General features: G+C 34.3%; 1 protein-coding gene and 1 non-coding gene across 2 annotated transcripts; both read right to left on the bottom strand.

The window, feature by feature from the left end:
- Positions 1-12744: 12744 nt before the first annotated feature.
- LOC149145431 (protein GLUTAMINE DUMPER 2-like) lies at positions 12745-13098 on the bottom strand. The gene has a single exon (XM_089452445.1). The coding sequence runs from the start codon at positions 13096-13098 to the stop codon at positions 12745-12747; it is 354 nt and encodes a 117-aa protein (XP_089308571.1).
- Positions 13099-16190: 3092 nt separating this feature from the next.
- Positions 16191-16277, bottom strand: TRNAS-GGA (transfer RNA serine (anticodon GGA)). Its single transcript has one exon. It is a non-coding gene; the product is annotated as a tRNA-Ser (tRNA).
- Positions 16278-19914: the final 3637 nt, after the last annotated feature.

Below are 19914 nucleotides of genomic sequence, written 5' to 3'. Positions count from 1 at the left end.
ACAAAGCCCTTTTACTCTTTCTAATTGATGTTGTGTTGCTCTAAAGAAGGTGTTGCTCTTTGTATCCTCATAATGTGCTATCATTTCTTCCATGAGAATTGACCACATAACAAGATGTTTACAAGAACGTCCCTTTATAACATAAAAATTGATCCGGTTCTAAATACGAATATGCAATACATACCTTTTGTAATAGTGGTACACCAGGTAGATCAAAATATTGCTCCATCTGAAGTATCCAATTTACCGGATCCTTGCCATCAAACTTCCTCAGATCGCCTTTTCTTGATTTTAGGAGCTCGATCTTGAAATGAATATAACTCTGTAATTTCAGTTCTTCCAATTCTAAAATTGCGACCTACAGTAGCCCTCTGTGTCCTCTTTCCAATGTTGCCATTTTGATCGAATTTAGATTCTCCAAGAAAGAGTTATCCAAAATCTCCCAAGATAACCTGATTATATACCTCTTCAGAAGAGTGAACTTGTATGAAATTCCACGTGTCACTATTTTGACCTCTGGTTCAGAAAAATATATACAAGAAACTACAGTCCATCCTCTTTCTGTACCTTCTTACAAAATTTCAATCCGATGCTTACAGATAAAGTTATGACAATTTTCCCTAGGTCACCTATTTGGAATGTAATTCAAGAGTCTGCAAAAAGACCAACTTCCTCATATCATATCTCCAGAAATATAGCACGAAAAGCTCTAAAATTTGGACCCGAGGTTCAATGAAATTTCATCTCAAAGGGGTTTTTTTTGCTTCTGAAATGTCGCAGAAAAGAATTTATAGAAAAAATGCCACGATGACCTATTTAGAGTAATGAAACCCTAGAATCCAAAGCTCTGATACCAAATGTTTTGAAACCAGCTCACAAAAAGATAGAAAAGATATATCAAAACCTTAGAATTCAGCCTCTTGGAGGGGGCAACCTAATTTACATTACACAAATGAATGATTCTTTGATGATACAAATGAAAATACCTCCTTTCTATATATAGGAGTCTAAGGGGTCATAATATAATTAGAGACGACATAACAATAATAATGTAAGGGCACAATAATAACAATAGTGGGCTTCTATGGGGCACAATAGTAACAATATGGGCACTACATGGGTACATCAATATAATAAGCGGGTTGTACTAATAACAATAAGGGGTTACACTAGTAGTATAGGGGCCTAACATTTTTGGTCTGATGGCGTAAGAACTTTAGGCATGGAATTCATGCTTTGAATAGTAGATGTAGATAAACCAAATGACCAAGTAGAAGGTTGTGGAGAAGAAGAAGCTCCTCAAAAAATATGAGTATGTGACTTGTATACAGGAGGAACTAATGGAAGACCATATAATAGTGATTCTGGAGAGCTAGTAAACATAGATGAATCAATCGATTCACTCCCAATAGGAATTTCTCACATAGTTCTTTCTAGTGAATAAAAAGAAATGCATGGCAATGAAAAATTATGACCAAAAAAACTCAAAGTGTTATAATACCAAGGGTCAGGTAGGAAAGGGGAGAAAGGAACTCTTGGCTCAAATGTTTCGCTATCGTTAAATGAATAATGTGGTGTTTATGTCTCTTAGGTAACGTCTTCAATGCTAATTAACCCAAGAGGTAATTCAATCATAGCAATCAGCTTCCTTCTTTGTAAAGGTGGCTCACGAATAGGAGCTAAAACAATCGATGGTGATTCAGGTTGAGAAGCTTCAGACTTAGGATGTTCTACATCTTGTTCAGTTAGTTGAGTATCCAATGTTAGATTCAGTGTCAACTACTTCTGTAATCATTGGACTAGAGTAAACTAAGTCTAATTCTATCTCTTGCATTGGATTCACTTCAGCTTCTACTATCTCATATTGTAAAATTTTTATGTTTCAATTTATTTTAAGGCTTTTTATCCTCTGGTCTTTGACCTTTCAGTTTTTTATATTTTCCTATTGACTAGTTGTGTATTCAGGAGGTTTAACTTCCATTCCATGTGACTATTTTGGTGATTCAACCAGTGTAACAACCTTGGAAAAAATTCCATGTAAAAATATATAAGACCATAGTTGTTGGCACACATATTCCAAGTTGTATGGTATGAAATACATCCTTGTGTGGGTTTTAATTTGGTTGTTTATGGCTAAGAAAATTGGAAAAGTCAATGGATAAGCCTTTGGAAAGGAAAAATGGAGTTTTTGGCACACTTATTTATGAAAATAAAAGAAATTAGTAGAAAAGGAAGGTGAAAGGTCAGAGGTTGCATTTAAGGAGGAAATTGAAGGAAATGATGGAAAATGAAGAAAATAGAGACCTCATTGATAAATAGGCTTTTAAGGATGAGTTAAAAAGCTTGGTTAATTCAGTTTTGGAGTTCTCTCCTATTATCTCTCTCTCTCACACACTCTTGGACACACAGAGTTTTCTTGGAGCACTTTGGCATTGGAACAAGAAACAAAAATAAGGCAAGAGGAAGAAAAGATCACGCAGGGAAAGGTAGGATCAAGAAGCTACAAAAGGTTTCATTGTAGGTATTGACTTGCATGTGTATTTTCCTTGCTAGATTCTACATGCATGGGATTTCATGTTTTTGTTTTGTATCATGAAATGTGTTTTCCCAGGTGTGACAGTGTTATTCAGCCTATGCTTGCTATTTCCTCATAGCGTTGATGAGATGGGTTCTCAATCTCGGTTAATGTGGGATGACTAGATTCGATTCCAAGCCAAATGGGGTTGATTTATGAATTAAAAAACACATGGCCTAGTGGTCCTTGAAGCAAACTATGGGTTGTGGTAAAGTGAGATTATGTGCTTCGGTGGGCCTAGGAATACTTGCGGTTGAATGGTGGGATATATGATAAAGCCAAGAAGTGGATTTTTCTCTTTATTGGGCCTAGTGGTTCCAGGATGGGATGTATGATAAAGACTGGAGAGTATGCCTCAGTGTATGGCCTAGTGATCCATGGATGGTATTGTGGATTGCGGTAAAGCTCAAGAGGCTAGGAGGCACTCAAATTCCTCACGATGTAGGTCGAGAACTCTGGTGGCATCCATGCTCGTTGGTGTTTTTTGGTGTGTTCTATGAGTCCCACATTCATGCTTCGAATATGACATGGGGGTGATTGGCTGAAGAGAGACTTCCCTAACCCAATCTATAGTTGGGTAGAACATGGTAGTCCAATCTTTGGTTGCTTTATTTCATTCATTAATGATACATTCATTACCTTGGTTTTCATGTGTAAATGTACTAGTTTATATGTGGAATTTATGACTCATATATTTATGGTATTTATTTTGTTACTATGATGATTTTATGTATATTTTATGACAACAACTATGTATGGCTCTCACCATGTTTTTACTCATAAATGAATGAACAATGTATCTATGACCTAATGTATGGAATGGTAGTTAAAGTGATAAGTAAACAATGCTTCATGGTGAATCTGAGATAAGTATGAGACCCCTATGTTCATATCTGTGATTTACACTTGTAGGTTTCATATTTACTAAGTGTTTGAAAAAATGTCTGTCATGGTTAGGGTTGGTTAGGTGAAGCCCTTGATCAAGTTTTGTGTTAGATGCTTTTCCTTGGCATCATTTAATATCTTCAAAAGTCTCATCAAGTTCTAGGCATTGGTTTGGAGACTGGGCCTGAAAAACTGGCTTCGATCTCGCAGTCTCTGGCATATAACTAGGTAAAAGAGGCTATAGTCTCTCCCTTGCACACATTGTAGAAGTGACTATGGGGTTCCAGTCACATGAGGGCCTTTCCATGGGAGCAAATTTGGGTGTAAATCATTGAAATATTAGGTTAACTTAGGGTTTGGGCACCTGGAATGATGGATTAGCTCCTAGGGGTCATGAAGCACCTGAGGGAGGTTTATAAGGTCTTGTTTTGTCAACTCCATTTCCTTAAGGTTACTTAGGAGGTTGAGTCATATCATAGTGGTTGGCCAATTTCTTGGGTAGATGTGGGAGGAGGGTGTAACAACTAGGATGAAGGTTTGTCAAAAACTTGAATAATATTCACAATCCAGTCGTAAGGTCTCTAAAGAGTAACAACGAACAATTAACACATGCTAAAAATATCTAAGGATTCAAATGAGGAAAACAATATTTTCACAATGAAATCACTAGTTGGCAATGAAATCCAACATCACAGAAATCAAAGTGAAAAGTGGTTGTAGATACATCGAGTGGAACTAGTTACACTGAAAACCTACTTAATGATACAATCTTGTGCAAGTAACTTCACTTATGCCATCTTGAGAGAATATTACCCTCCAAAAATTCCAAGTGATCCTATTCAACATATGTTCTAGGTACAACATGACCTTCCCTTTATCATCATATCATGTAATAGCCCTAGGATTATGGCATGTAATGCTACCAACTATAATAATTCTACCTAGGGGACAGTCGTAGATCGGGCGTACACACAAGGGCAGAGTAAAAAAACTCAATCCCCTTGAAAGCTCCTCAACATAATTAATTGGAGGTGTACATTCAAGTGAGACACTGTTGTAATACATGTAAATGATTGTACCATAGCTAATGAAGTGGGTACGATGACTTCACCAGGTTTGATATGATATTGTGATTGACTCTTTTGTAAGGGGAGATTCCCAGGGAAAAATTGAAATAACTCAATTTATCTCCCTATCGCAAGATTCTAGTGGTTGTTTGCAACTTTAGAAAGTTTACTCACTTCGATATTCCAAATCGCTACTACTTAATCTAGTGTAGGTGAAAACTAGCCCTAAGAATAAACTTTCTAGATTGATTTTAGTTACTGCTGACTTTAATAGTTGTTGTTTACGCAAAGGTAATGGATGTGAAACTTGATGAAATTATCACTTAACACAATCCTAATGCAATTGCAAATGATGATGTAATATTTTTATTTTAATGAAAATCTATCTAGAGTAAGGAAAGAGTCATTCACATTTTCAACTGAAATGTAAACAAAAAGTCTAAACCCCACTATAATCCATTTCCTAAAGTTCAAATATCCAATTTTAAGTCATCAGAATATTAAAAGCAAGTTCAAACTTCCACTTTTCCGGATAACACAAGAAAACAAGAAATCTCTCTATTCATACAATCACTTGGAAATTCAAAAATGCAAGAAGAAACCAATAATGAATATTAAATAATTTACTTTAATGCAATGCTATGAATTCACTTGCAACAAAAGTATGATTCGTGAACACTTCAGCAGTAGAAGGAAAAATTATTTTTCATTTTGAAACTAGTACAAGATGTATTTTTCAGAAACAATAATTAATCTTGCAAGAACTTTTGCAAAAGATAAAACTAGACTCAACAACTGATGTAACCAATAGAGGAAAGATAGACAGTCAAGAGAACAAGACTAACATACCTCTCTTTTGATAAATCGATCATTGAATGGATAAGGCCTTACCCTAATTTGGAAAAAGAAGACATTCACAAGAAAAACTCTTCACATCACTCGGCGAGACTAAAAATCACCCACACGAGGTTCAAAGAAGTGTAAAAAAATAGGAAAAAACTAAAAGTTTTGATTTAAAGAGGACATAACTAAGTTTTTCAAAATTTCTAGGCATGTGTGCAAGATTTGTAGTAAACCAATATGAATACACTATGTTTCTAAAAGGAAAATGCATAGTCATGCACACTATGCATAAAGTAAAATATTGCATAGTGGGGAAATTCAAAGAAGGCTTATGCAATAGATTGAAAAGTTCAAACAAGGAAAATTAATGGATATTGAGACGAATCCCTAGTGAAGTTTCCAATTTGGTATATGGACTTATTCATCTTGCAGAGATGGGTGATCTCCCTAGACTTCAAAGAAACCCAGTGACAAACAAAAAAGAATTTATACCTTTCTCTAGATTCTGATGGACTGGAAGAAAATAGAGTGGTAGAGGCTTATTACTGATTCAATGAAAAGATGAATGAATTCCCTCAAATATTTCAACCATTCACTCCTCGATTCTCTAGATGTCCTCTTGTCACTCCCAAAAACTTCTCCATAATGTCTTGAAAGATATCTGCAAAGACAGATAAAAACAGGAGATCAAAGCATACAACATATAATCAAAGCGATAAATTGACTAATTAACCAATTTTATATCATAAACTGATCAATTATAAAATCAAAATCTATGTAGGTGATTAAGGAATCCTACAAATTAAACCAATGAATATGAAATTGGGAAAGAAAAATTTCTTTTATTTTCATAAAACTTGAGAAAATCCTTACAACCATATACCCTTGATGTTTCGAGTCCGTTCTACAATCTCCAACCCTGTCCGTTGACATAAAAGGTTTCCAACCTAATCTCAATAGCATAGACATACTTCCAATAGTCCTCCCCCAATCCTCGGATATGTAGTAGCTTTATAGGCCAAGAATGGGAATTTTCAGATCCATTCTCCAAGGGATGAGATTCACTATTAGTTGGATAGATGTTCCACAAAGGAAGGGGAGTTGCTCCATGATGGGGGTGATCAATACTGAATAGGAACCCATTCAAAGCTTGTTGGTGTAGATAGATTCTACGAACAATGCTTCTAGTCTTTTCTTTTTATTTTTACATAATTTAAGCCATATTCATAGGTCACAGTGTAAGACAATGTGTACTTATATGTAGTTATTAATGGTATTCTCTGCGTATGTGCATAAATCAATTACGGAACTACGTAGGTAGCCAAAATCAAGGTTTTGTAGCATAGAATCCATGAATTCCCCTTGCTTTGGGATGATTTAGATACAAACTTTGCAAGGGAATGATCGAGGACACATTTAAGGCTAAAACGAGATCCAAACTTATTTTCATTTTCCTAAGGCATCAACATGACGTGTAACACAAGGCAATTAGGTTGTAAGATTGTTCTCCTTTTAATTCAATAAAAGGGACTTGTTATTTCGTAATCATGTCTATTTTGATATTATTTGTGAGACTCGTTGATCATTCAAATAAGTTATAGATGGTTATTGATTCAACTTATGATGTATGTTGAGTTATTGATTCAACTTGCGCATTTTTGTCCATGTGGATCTCATTTGGAACATCATGGATATTTATGGAACGCAATGGAAAGGCCTATAAAGCATCGAGGAGAAGTTGGTTGTAGAAGGAACTGAAAGGACTTCAACATGAATTTTTTTAAATCGGTGAGTAATTCCACATGTTACTTGTTTCAATCAATCATAAGCTAAGGAAAGGTAGAAATTATTTTCTTGTTTCTTACTATGTTTCATTTGAGAATATGGAGATCCATCTTTTCCTTAAGAAGGATTAGTTCGCCTAACAAAGGAAGTGAAAAGGGAGAGACGGAGAGAGAGTGTATATGTTTTGTGGTGACATAGAAAGACAAAGAAGGAGATATGCAAGGAAATCGGAGAGAAGGAGAGATGGAAGGAAAGGTGAGAGAAGGAGAGCGGGAGAGAGACAGTGAGTGAGTTTGAGATCAAAGAGAGGGAGAGAGGGGGGTAGACAGAGGGAGGTGGGAGATAAAGGGAGAGAGAGGAAGGAAGAGAGAGAGGACATGAGAGAGAGAAGGAGAGGGGAACAGAGAGAGAGAGGCAAGTAAGAAGAAACACATAAAGAGCGACAGGTGGAGAGAGAGAGAGAGGGAGAGAGGAGACGAGGAGAGAAGAGAGATAGGAGGGGGAGAGAGGGAGGGCGAGGCAAAGAAAAAGGGGGAGATAGATACACATGGAGAAATATTTTGTATCTTTTGGTGGCGATATAAAGAGACAAAGGAAATTCAGAGGGAGATATAGATATAGTTGGGATGTGAAGAGAGGGATGAAGAGAGAGATATAGAGAGGGAGAGAGGGAGAGATAGATAGATAGATATGGAGAGAGAGAGTGTGTGTATTTTTGGGGGATGAGATAGACAAACAAAGAAGGATATATGGAAGGAGATATAGATGTATATGGAGGGGGGACAGAGGGAATAATATTTCTTTCACTAGATGCATTGATTTTAGTGTTGATGATGATTTGGAATCCTATTTGATTTCGTGCATTAGATTCATTGATTTTAGTGTAGATGATTATTTCTAATCCTTTTTTATTTCTTGTACTAGATGCATTTTTTTTAGTGTAGATGTTGATTTCTAAGTTGATTTGATTTCTTGCATTAGATGCACTAATTTCAATGTAGATGTTGTTTTCTAATCCTATTTGACTTCTTACAATAGATGGATGATATGTTGTTAATCTTGAGGCTATAAATTATTAAAAATTATTTTCAAGATTCGATGGAGGGGGGGAGAGAGGGAAGAAGATTTCTTGTAGTGGATGTATTTATTTCATTGTAGATGGAGATTTCTAATCCTATTCGATTTCTTGCATTAGATGCATTAATTTGAGTGTAGATTTTGATTTCTAATTGCATTTAATTTCTTGCAATGGATGTATTGATTTTATTGTAGATGTTTATTTCAAATCCTATTTGATTTATTGCACTAGATGCATTGATTTCAATGTAGATGTGGATTTCTAATCCTATTTTATTGTGTGCACTAGATGCATCAATTTTAGTATAGGTGTTGATTTCTAATCTCATTTGATTTTTTGCATTAGATGCATTGATTTCAATGTAGATATTATTTTAAATCTTATTTGATTTCTTGCATTAGGTGCATTAAATTTTAATCTTGAGGCTATATATTATTAAACAATTTTTCAAGGAAACTATTAAGAATTAATTAGCTACCAACAATTAAAATAAAATATATCTACAGAATGAATCCTCATGCAAAGTGCAAATAAATCCTTCACAAGATCGTGTCCCTTCTTCATGACCAACTAATTACTAGTAGATAATTACATATATTCAAAATATTTATAAGACGAAAATATATATTTATAAATATTGAAAACAAATCAAAATATTTTTGAAAGAGGTAATAATTGTGTGGATGTAAACATTTTATAAATCTTGAAACTCATTAAAAAGAATTCAAAAATACATTATTCCTTGAATTTGAAAAATAAACTATAGATAAAACAAATCATCAAAATATTCTTCAAGGAAATAAATCATTTCAAACATTAGCAAAGAAACAATTTATTTCAAGAGTAATCTTGACCGAGTAAATTATTAAAACTACTCGTCGAGACATTATTAGTAATACATAGAGGGACATTATTAGGAATTAGTCACTGGTAAAAAGTTGTGGTACTTAAAATTAAATGAAATAGATGTGTCGTATCAATCCTCCTACAAATTATTGAAAAGGTTGTATCTCTTCTTCATCACCAACTAATTATAGTAATAGAAAACTACATACACATATACAAATACAACACAACAATTGTAATGTTCACAAATATTACCATCCAAATCCAAACATATAAACATAGAAACCACTCAAAGAATCCAAAAATGGATGTACATACCATTCAAGGAAAGCAACAGAGACTAAATTAAAGAAGAGAATGATATGTTCATGCCAAGCAAAGAAAACATAATGTGAATTATAAACTTAATCTCAAACATATACATAATAATGATGATCTAAAAATGTGACATTGTTTCCTTCAACTCGAACCATTTTACATCCATCACCAGATTTATCATGCACCGAGAGGGACCAAATCTCTCGATGTGAAAACCTTTCGTCATGTTCTACACTCCAAAAAAAAGTTCTCAACACCAGGAATTTGATGAGCATGATAGATACGGAGTTAAATGGATCTAACCTAATACTTAATTTAACGCTTCTCGTACATAATCTATATGTATGGGGTTTTATTACTGTGATTTTAATTTTTGGTTTTATTATTATGATTGTAATTTCTTTTATCTCGCTTTCTCATTTATAAGATGACAATTTTTCTTTATTTCTTTATATTTGACCAAGGACATATTTTCACAATTTTTCTAATTAAAAAAAAACATAAACATTATTTGGGAAATGTAAAAAAGAGAATGGATTCAATACTAGAATAGTTTAGAAGATTAATTATAAAAGATTAATTATGAGAAACACAACTTGAAGAGAAATACAATGAACAAAATAATGTCAATATAGGAAATGATTTTATAACCATTTTTTTTTTAAATATTATTGAAAGAGGAAGAAAATGGGAATGAAATATATATAAGTGAAAAATATAAAATGTTCCTTAACAATATCACTCGATAGAATTCCTTAAAAAAAATGAAAAACGAAAGCTTTCTTGTAACTCTATAATTTTATAAAGAATATTGGTAGATGGTAGTAAACAAACAAGGCATTTTTAGGATTCCATTCCCATAGAATTTATACCTATGGCATATCTCTTTTGAAAAACTCAACGCCATTTTACTATGCAATAATTGATATAAGATAGTTAATAAATGTATTCCTTTCCGGGTTAAAAGGAGACATTAGAAAAATGTATTTATGAAATAATATAGGTTCCACTAAGAAAACAAAAAACATGATACTATTTAAATTGCATAAAAAAGAATAAATTCAATAATTAAATTATTTATCATCCATGAAATCCTAAAATTAAACAACTCTATGCAATTTTGATTTACAAATGCCACACGTAATCTAATAGAATAGTTTTTCACAATAAATCTTATAGTATTATATAATAATTTATTATGTGATATTTTACATTATATTTCAAACTTAATATTACTAACTTAATGTGCATAATATTGAAATAAACTAAAAGTAAAATGTCATAGAATAATGAAATAAAAACCATTCCATAGAATCAACACACTATGTACCATGAAAAGGCCTAATATTAAAAAAATTGAGTTAGATGATAAGCATTGTGATTTTCCCTCTTTCTTTTAGTTATGAAATGAAAATACAAAAATGAGATACACACTTTGGAATTTTCATAGACATTATAACGAAAAGAAAGTTAGTATGCGATCTTATTTTCCCTTATTTATGATTCAATATCTCATTCTTTGATACTTCACTCAACTTCACAACAAAAAGAAAACAATAATAATTTTTTATATCTTGATGGTCAACTAAAGGTAAAGTTATATTTTAGATTGTCTTAAATCTCAACCACTGTTATACTTTTCAAAGTCGTGTAAAAGCAAGTTTATATAGAAACGTTAAAATTAAGATGGTCATCTAAAGTTCAAGTTATATTTTGGTGTGTCTTAAACCTCAACTACTGTTATATTTTTCAAAGTTCTGTAAAAGCAAGTTTATATAGAAAAGTTAAAATTAAGTCATGTATGTATTTCGGAGATTGGCAATGAAATAAGGTATCCTAAAAGTTTATTTAGGACTATTTTTATATATTAAAATTATTCATTAAACAAATTATTTTTAATAATATTCTATAAAAAAATTAATATATGTATAAACTTAACAAATATACTATATGAAAAAGAAATACAGAGATAACGAACCATTTATTATATTATATTTTTATATTAAAAAATAATAAAAATAATAAAAAATAGTAAAATAACTTTACTCTATATTATTTGATTAAAATTTAAAAAAAATCAAAACTCTCCATTAATTACATTTAAAGGTATATAAAGATTAAATGTTTTACATTTTATATGCTGACCATGTAAAATGTTTTAAAAATATTTTATTATATATTTAAGATATATTTTTTTAATATTTATTCTTTTTATAAACAATTTGATTTATTTTAAATATAAAAATTAAACTTTTATTCTAATTTCAAAAGGAATGGTTTATCGAAGAAAGTGATACGATCCTAAAAATGATACAACATGCTTAAAGTATTAATATAGGGTACTTGGTGATATGATATTCTAAAAGAATTGTTTACGGAATTTTGAAATTGTTTACCTTAGTAAGTGATACGATCCTTAAAATGATGCAATATGCTTAAAGTATTAATATAGGGTACTTGGTGATATGATATTCTAAAAGAATTGTTTACGGAAGAAAGTGATACGATCCTAAAAATGATACAATATGCTTAAAGTATTAATATAAGGTACTTATTGAAATGATATTATATTTTATGTTAATGATTTACTATAGAATGATGTTTAAACTATGATATTATATTTTATGTTAATGATTTACTATAGAATGATGTTTAGTTTAAAGAAAGACTCTTTGTTTTTCTAAATTAAAAAAAAAAAACTGTGTTATTCGATATTTCACCACATATGAAAATGTATTTTACTGAGAAAATTTTGTGCTTCAATGTTAACTATATATTAGAAATCTTATTCAAAATTCTCTTTGAACAGATAACATAATCTTCTATCAAATTATGCATAATCTAGTAATTAAAATATTTGATAGATTTTTCGTTATACAACATTTTTCCTTATACCTCGTTTGTAAAAAGCTAGCTATTTTTAGATTTTACAGTTTATGGAGCATATATTTGACAATTCAAACTTGTAAGTGTAACCACATGAGTCCCACTCAAGAAAGTATTAACAGCGCTTCTGTGTTTTGAGATTGTGGTATGATCTATCATTTTCCTTCAAAAACAGTTAATATTTTCGATTTATGAACAGATGACTCATTGGTCGAGTAGTGTTGAAAATAGTAAATACTATGCCACTAACCGGATTAGTGACACGCTTCCTACGATATACAAAATCTGCTAGCAAAAATTGACGAGTCTGTAAATGCTCATATCACAGAAGTAGCTGTTGAAATGAGAGGAAGTACAAAATGAATACAGAATCCAACTGAACATAAAATTCCAGTTTTTTCCCCATCTTCTCTCACGTTTAATTCCTATGAAAGAGCTCTATACACCGCCTCCTGGCGCTTTCAGATTGCAGAAACATAGGCTGGGTTAGCAATAAAGGTTGGCGTGACATCCCCCGCCATGATTACAACTATTTTTTCCTCTAGTTCCACTGAACGTTCACACGATATTCTATCGTCCATCGTCTCATTCTTGTCACCATACTGAACATCTGATTCGTGGCTCTGCTCTGATCTGTTATTTGCTTCTGAGTTTGAATTCGAACCATAGGATTCCTTCACATAGGAGCAAGCCAGAATGATAAAAGCAAAAACTATCAATGCGATCAAGAAACCCACTCTGCCTAGCAGAAATGGAACTGCTGGCCTGCATGGTGAATGTGCAGTCACATTGGAAGTCGCTGTAATATTTCTCATAGCTCTGTATTCCCGGATAAACCTAATTTCTTGAAGACCAGTTTGATTTTAGACCAATTTGTGAGAGAGATATATATAGCCATATCGATATCCATATCCATATGGGTGGACTGTAGCTATTAATCCCGCTACCGCCGAAAATCGCGCAAACGATAATCACATGGAAATCTAAAATCGTAAAGTGCTACGCAATATATTCGAGAATTATATCGAGAGTAGAAAAGATATATATATTTGTATACACAACTCTCGTATCACGCAAACAATTGGACCACTCTTATATTTTACGTTCAGCGTGAAGTGACTAAACTGCTCTTGCAAAACTGTTAACCAAAATAAATCCATTGGAAACGGGAGAATAACTTTAATCACATCAATAATGTCAGACTCTTCTTTTCAAGTTTGGGTCTCGTAAATCTCACACTGCCGATGCTGCTGTAGCCGGCATTATTATATTTTAATACACCGCGTACCACTGATGCTTCAGCGGCCAGAATTATTATATTTTAATACACAGCGTTCTATGCGTCTCAGCATCATTATATTTTGTCTGCCAGGTGACTAAAATGCAAATAATGCTTGTGTTATTGCCTTTTCACAGACTTAGAATGCGTTTAGGTGTCAATTCCTTGTTGGATGGAAAATATATTTATGCTGCTACTAGGACTGTGCTCGATATTCCATTGGAATTTTTTTATTAAGATTGTGATTGGGATGAGTATGGATATTCCATCTTGGATGAGCTTCGATATGTGATTGTTCTGTTCCCCTGTCATGCTTAATTTTTTTTAGCATGTGTTCCACAGCTTTGGGTTGCATTTTTCACTTTCAAAATTTTTAAAGATGGTAACATTTTTTTAGCTTATTTTTTCCCACTTATCTACATTTTCACATTCCGGTAATTAAGTAATTTCATTAATTATAATTTGGTGTCAACCATAATTACTATGTTCCAATACGATAGATAAAAATTTTGATGAAAAAATTTCAAATTTTTTTAAAAATTCAATAATATACATCTAAAACATTTAGATATAAATAATTTCTTTTGATAACAACGATCTTTCTTACTTATTTTTCTTCTCTATTCATTTACAACTTTAAATAATTTCTAATAGATTGGTCCATTGGGTAATGACGCACCTGGGTCAGATCAATGGACTTTTTGACCTCACAGTGCAGAGACACCCCTGCGGGGGAGGTGAAGATGTCCTTGTACTCCTCCATGACCTTGTCCATCTATTTTTGTTGTGTGGTGGGACCTTGTCTGGATGTCATTGCCACTGTCTTCTTCTTTCCTTAAGGGCGTATCCTTAGGAAAACAAATTTCCCTATTTCTGAAATTAGCTTGCTACATTGTTTTGTAGTAACCAAAGAGATGGAATTAGGTGGGGCTACCTTCGGTATCCTTTACAACTTATTTCCTAATGTAACAATAATATTGCGAGCCCTTGACTCATACACAACATGTTGCTTTCGCAAGTATTGTTGGACTAATAATACAACACAAATGTTAAGGGGAGCAACTTTACATAATACGTCATCCATGAAGGGCTTGATGTTGTGTGGAAGGTGCATTTGTTGGCTCACGCATAGATCGCGTCCTTAGTGAAGCCACTCGATGGTGTACAGCTATGGGTGTGTTATGGTCAGCAAGCCCAGCCTCTTCACGACCTATGTTGTAATGAGGTTTTTTTATCTCCTGCTGTCGAAAATGAACTGTAGTGGGGAACCCTTCACCCATATATGGGAGTGGAAGAGATGCTCCTCCTCCTCTGCATATTTGTGGTGGTGACAGTGGTGTAGGGCTCCACATCAATAATTTGCTTCCCTTTTTCATTACCCTTGTTGGGTTCTGAATCGAAGTTTGGAACATGTATCTTATTATGAAGCCTTCAGTCCAGCCACCAAAGATTTTTTGGCATGACACTCACTTGTGTTATGGGTGGAGCTCTTATGGAACTCACACCACTTTCCCATGTCCTTCTTCAGCTTTGCAATGTTGTAATTTTCTTATTGCCTTGGCGGTTTATTCTAGATCATATTGCCTTAGCTTTGTCCTTTGTTATGTAGTTTGGGGGTACCTTTCCCTCGCTTCAGATTCATAGATCCAAAGTCTCCCTTCTTCTGTTTAAACTTATACTCAATCTTGACAGCGTATCGGTATGTTGTGGAGAGCAAGGAGATGTCTAGGAACTCCATCTCATCTTGGATGCATCTATGTAGGCATTCGCAGTACTTGAGTACCAAATGTTTCTCAGAATCCTTGATTCCCAACTTTGTGAGTAGGGTATGAAAAACATTGGTAAACTCTGACACATCTTGGTCCCTTCCTTGCTGCAGCATGGTCCATTTTATGTATTTGTCCTCATTGCTCCAAATAGGGTAGTACTGCTCCTTGATGGCATCCCAGAATGAATTCCAAGTGGGAGTAGCTGAAAAGAGTGAGTTTGTACTTTCATCCTTCTTCTCACAATAGGTTTCCCACCAGTCCCTGAAGTGGGGGGTGACTTTGAGAAGAGAAAAATTAATCTTTTCTCGACTGGAAAAATCATGAATAGAAAAATATCCTTCTAATAGATTCAACCATTTACCTACAATGTCTACATCTATTTGGCCCTCAAATGTGGGAATGTCAAAGGCTACTTGTACCTTAAAAGGTGTGAAGCCTTCGGAGTGGCTGTTGGATGTGGATGCACCGCAAGTGGGCAACTATTAAAGGATCTGGGAAAAGTTATCCATCATCGCATTCCGTTGTTGTGCGATGACCTCCTCAAGCAATATTTTGATAGGATCTACTGCTCCCTTGTGTTTCTTTTCTTCCTGCATGGGAGGCCACCGAGATTTACAAGGTTGGTCTTGCAAAGGTTTGACTAGTTTGAGCCCTAACTCCATGTTGTTATCCGCGATACTTTTTTTTATTGCTTCTTAAAATAGTCTTTACTTTTCCCATACCACGAACCGCTGTTCGTTCTATTTTCTCTATTACAAATAGAGGTAGATTGATCCTGGAATTAGGAAATAGTCCTATTGGGATTCAATAGATTGGAAAAACAATGGATGAGAAGAAAATAGATAGTAGGGCGAAGATACGGAAAGAGAGGGATTCGAACCCTCGGTAAGTAGAAGCCTACATAGCAGTTCCAATGCTACGCCTTGAACCGCTCGGCCATCTTTCCTATGAGATCTCTTGGTTCTAATTAATAAAATGAGTCAATAGCAACTTCCTTACGAAACGAATTCTTTTTGTTCGTGTACGAACAGTTCAATCTTTCGGAAATAAATAGATAATAAATAAGGTAATGATTCAATCCCCCCCCGGAAAGACGAAAGGACATTTTTTACAACTTCCTCTTATTTTAGGAAATCCTCAATCATCCCGGTTAATCCGACGTATTCGGATCGCCTAATCAAGAGACCAATCCGTTCTTATTTCGAGTTCTCCATAACATAACTTCGGAAAAGAATGAAAAGCTCGATTCCAACGAGTCGCACACTAAGCATAGCACGGTTCCAAAATGGTAAATCTAATTTCTATCCGATCTAATAGAATTTATGATCCATGATCAGGCAGATTGGAAAAAAAAGACCAATTATTCCTACTCTTCTAAAATCCAAATTTTTATCCCTAAAACTCCATAGATGGTTTTAACCGGATAATAACAATAATCAATCCTAGCCCGAATTGTCTGTAGGGGAACCCTACCTCCCCTGTCCCATTCGACCCGGGCAATTTCCTTTCCATCGAGACGTCCTGCAATTTGGATCTGAATACCTTCTACCTCTTCCTGTTCAGCCAGTTCAATAGCTTTCTTCATTGTTTTTCTGAATGGAACTCTCTTCTCTAGTTGTAGGGCAATATACTCTGCAAGAATATTAGGTTTTCTATAGGGTTTCACAACTTTTTCTATAGCAATGTGAAGTTTTCGGTCAGTTCCCAACGATGGGGTGAATGAAACCCAATACATAGATCGGTTTCTAAAAGAATTAGAAAAGCTTTCATTGTATCGCTCAGACTATAGAATAATTCTTGGATCCAAGAATCGATAATAGCGAGTTTATTCTTACCCAGAATGATATAAGCACTTATAAAAGCAAAACCTATTAGATTTGTTAATAAATGTGATATTATCTGGATACAATCTTCATTGTACATTTCGACCAATTGGATCGTTTCTTTGTGAATCTCTATACGAATAGATTGTGAATGTGTTCCCAAAGAATCTTCCACCATTCTTTCTAACAAGAATAGTTCTTCTATTTTCTCAAATCTTCCCAGAGCATTTTGTTCCTGGAGATAATAAAAATTTTTCTAAGATTTAACCGTATTCCACCAATTTGTAACCCAAGGCTCCAAACCTTTCCGTAATGAAATAGGAATTACCCAAGGCAGTACTACTAAACATGCGAGATATCGTAGGGAAGCTGATGCTTTATATTCGGACACTTCCAATTCGTGAATCGCTAACGAACCTGATTCACTTGTCAGTTCTGTCCGAAATCTAGACAAAGTACGAGTGATAGAATGAGGTATGGGATCCATAGATTGATCTATTGCGTAATTGTTTGATCCTGATCAAAAAAATATACTCGGGAAAAAAGTAAAAGGTTTGTTCAAAATGGGTGAGACGGAGCATAAGGAGATCATTCCAAATCATTTATATATGGACCAATTATCTATTAATTTTTTTCATCTTCTTCTTTTTTAGAAGAATAACTTGAAGTAACATAAGTCTTATTCATTGCCAAGATATTTTGAATCTTGATCACTAGATCCTTTACGAATATTTCCCCAGTTATCTCCAAAGATGACAAACGCTCTTGAAAAATGAGAGAACGACAAAAAGTCATAATTGGATCGTGATGAGAGGAAAAAAGCGTTTTAGTTTTAGGGAAACCGGACCACTCTATCTAGTATTTGTTGTTTCTGAGACATCATATTCATCTACTGGTACCAGTTCTATTTTAACTTATTGCTTTTTCTATATTACCTCTTTCTATACTATTTCATAAAAATAGTATATTGTTCGTAACGATCCTATATCGTTCCATTTTCATACAATGAAATTTCAATAAATATTTCATTGTATGAAAATGGAATATTTATTGAAATTTCCTGATTGGATCATCTTAGATACGATTCTTAAATATTGGATCTTCCGTCGTTTCAATCGTATATCTCCTTCACTTGTAGTAATTTATCATTCGATGAATGAATAAAGAATAGGTAGGTTGTTTTCTCCGACCGAAACAATTGAAACAGAATAATAAAGTGTTTTTCGTGTTCAGGAATTAGCTATTCCTCCCCTTCATTCTTCTCCTGGTGCGAGACTTCCGATTTCTTATTTTTAGGTTTGGTTGAATCAATATAGTAGCAGAATTTTTGACAGGTAACTATGATAGCTACCTACTCTCACCCCAAAAATGATTTGGAACCAATAATTGAACCATGCAAAATAGAAATACTTATGAATGGGCGAAAAAGATGACTCGGTTAATTTCCGTCCTGGTCATGATACATATCATAACTCGGACATCCATTTCGAATGCATATCCCATTTTTGCACAACAGGGTTATGAAAATCCCCGAGAAGCCACTGGACGTATTGTATGTGCCAATTGTCACTTGGCAAAAAAACCTGTGGATATTGAGGTTCCACAACCCGTAGCACAACACGAGCCAATATACGACACCACCCTCGCTCAACTAGTGTGATCTTTGTTCTATTCCCCACTGATCGAGCGCTCGTGCGCCGAAGATGAACGGGACTAATCGATCTGCCGAAGCTGTGGGATGTAAAAATACATCGGTAGGGGAGTGTTCCGCCTCAGAGCGAAGCACCGGGCCAGGAATTAGCTAGGGGATTTATCTGGGGAATATCTGAATGCCAAATTCGTTCTCTCTGCGAACGGGCCGCCGCTTTTGATGAAAAAGGCAGAGAATCAATTCTCATTCTTTTGAAAACAATTTTTTAAAGAGTTCTGGACCTAATTCCTTCCGAACTACACGTATCGTACTTTTATGTTTACAGGCTAAAGTTTTAGCACATGATAATAAAAGTATATACCCGATTTCCGTCCGGCCCGAGGAAACCTTTGCACGCCTCCGTTACCTTTTGGGGGTTTCCATACCTTGGGACTTTATGTCCATAATGATGTTATGCTTGCTTTCGGTACTCCAGAAAAACAAATCTTGATCGAGCCCATATTTGCTCAGTGGATACAATCTGCTCATGGTAAGACGTTATATGGTTTCAATATACTCCTATCTTCAACAAGTGGTCCATCATTCGATGCAGGTAAGAGCACATGGTTACCCAGTTGGTTAAATGCTATTAATGATAATAATAATTCATTGTTCTCAACAATTGGTCCTGGAGACTTTTTGGTTCATCATGCTATTGCTCTAGGTTTGCATGCAACTACATTGATCCTAGTTAAAGGTGCTTTGGATGCGCGTGGTTCCAGGTTAATGCCAGATAAAAAAGATTTTGGTTATAGTTTTCCTTGGGATGGTCTGGGACGGGGTGGTACTTGCGATATCTCGGCCTGGGATGCTTTTTATTTAGCAGTTTTCTGGATGTTGAATACTATTGGATGGGTTACTTTCTATTGGCATTGGAAGCATATAACATTATGGCAGGGTAATGTAGCACAATTTAATGAGTCTTCCACTTATTTAATGGGATGGTCAAGAGATTATCTATGGTTAAATTCTTCACAACTTATTAATGGATACAATCCTTTTGGTATGAACAGTTTATCTGTTTGGGCGTGGATGTTCTTATTTGGGCATCTTGTTTGGGCTACTAGATT

The sequence above is a fragment of the Pinus tabuliformis genome, chromosome X (assembly GCF_031772625.1).
Source record: "Pinus tabuliformis cultivar Carrire ecotype Pingquan chromosome X, CPIR1, whole genome shotgun sequence".
In the NCBI taxonomy this organism is placed as follows: domain Eukaryota; kingdom Viridiplantae; phylum Streptophyta; class Pinopsida; order Pinales; family Pinaceae; genus Pinus; species Pinus tabuliformis.
This window is presented reverse-complemented; position numbering and strand designations above follow the sequence as displayed.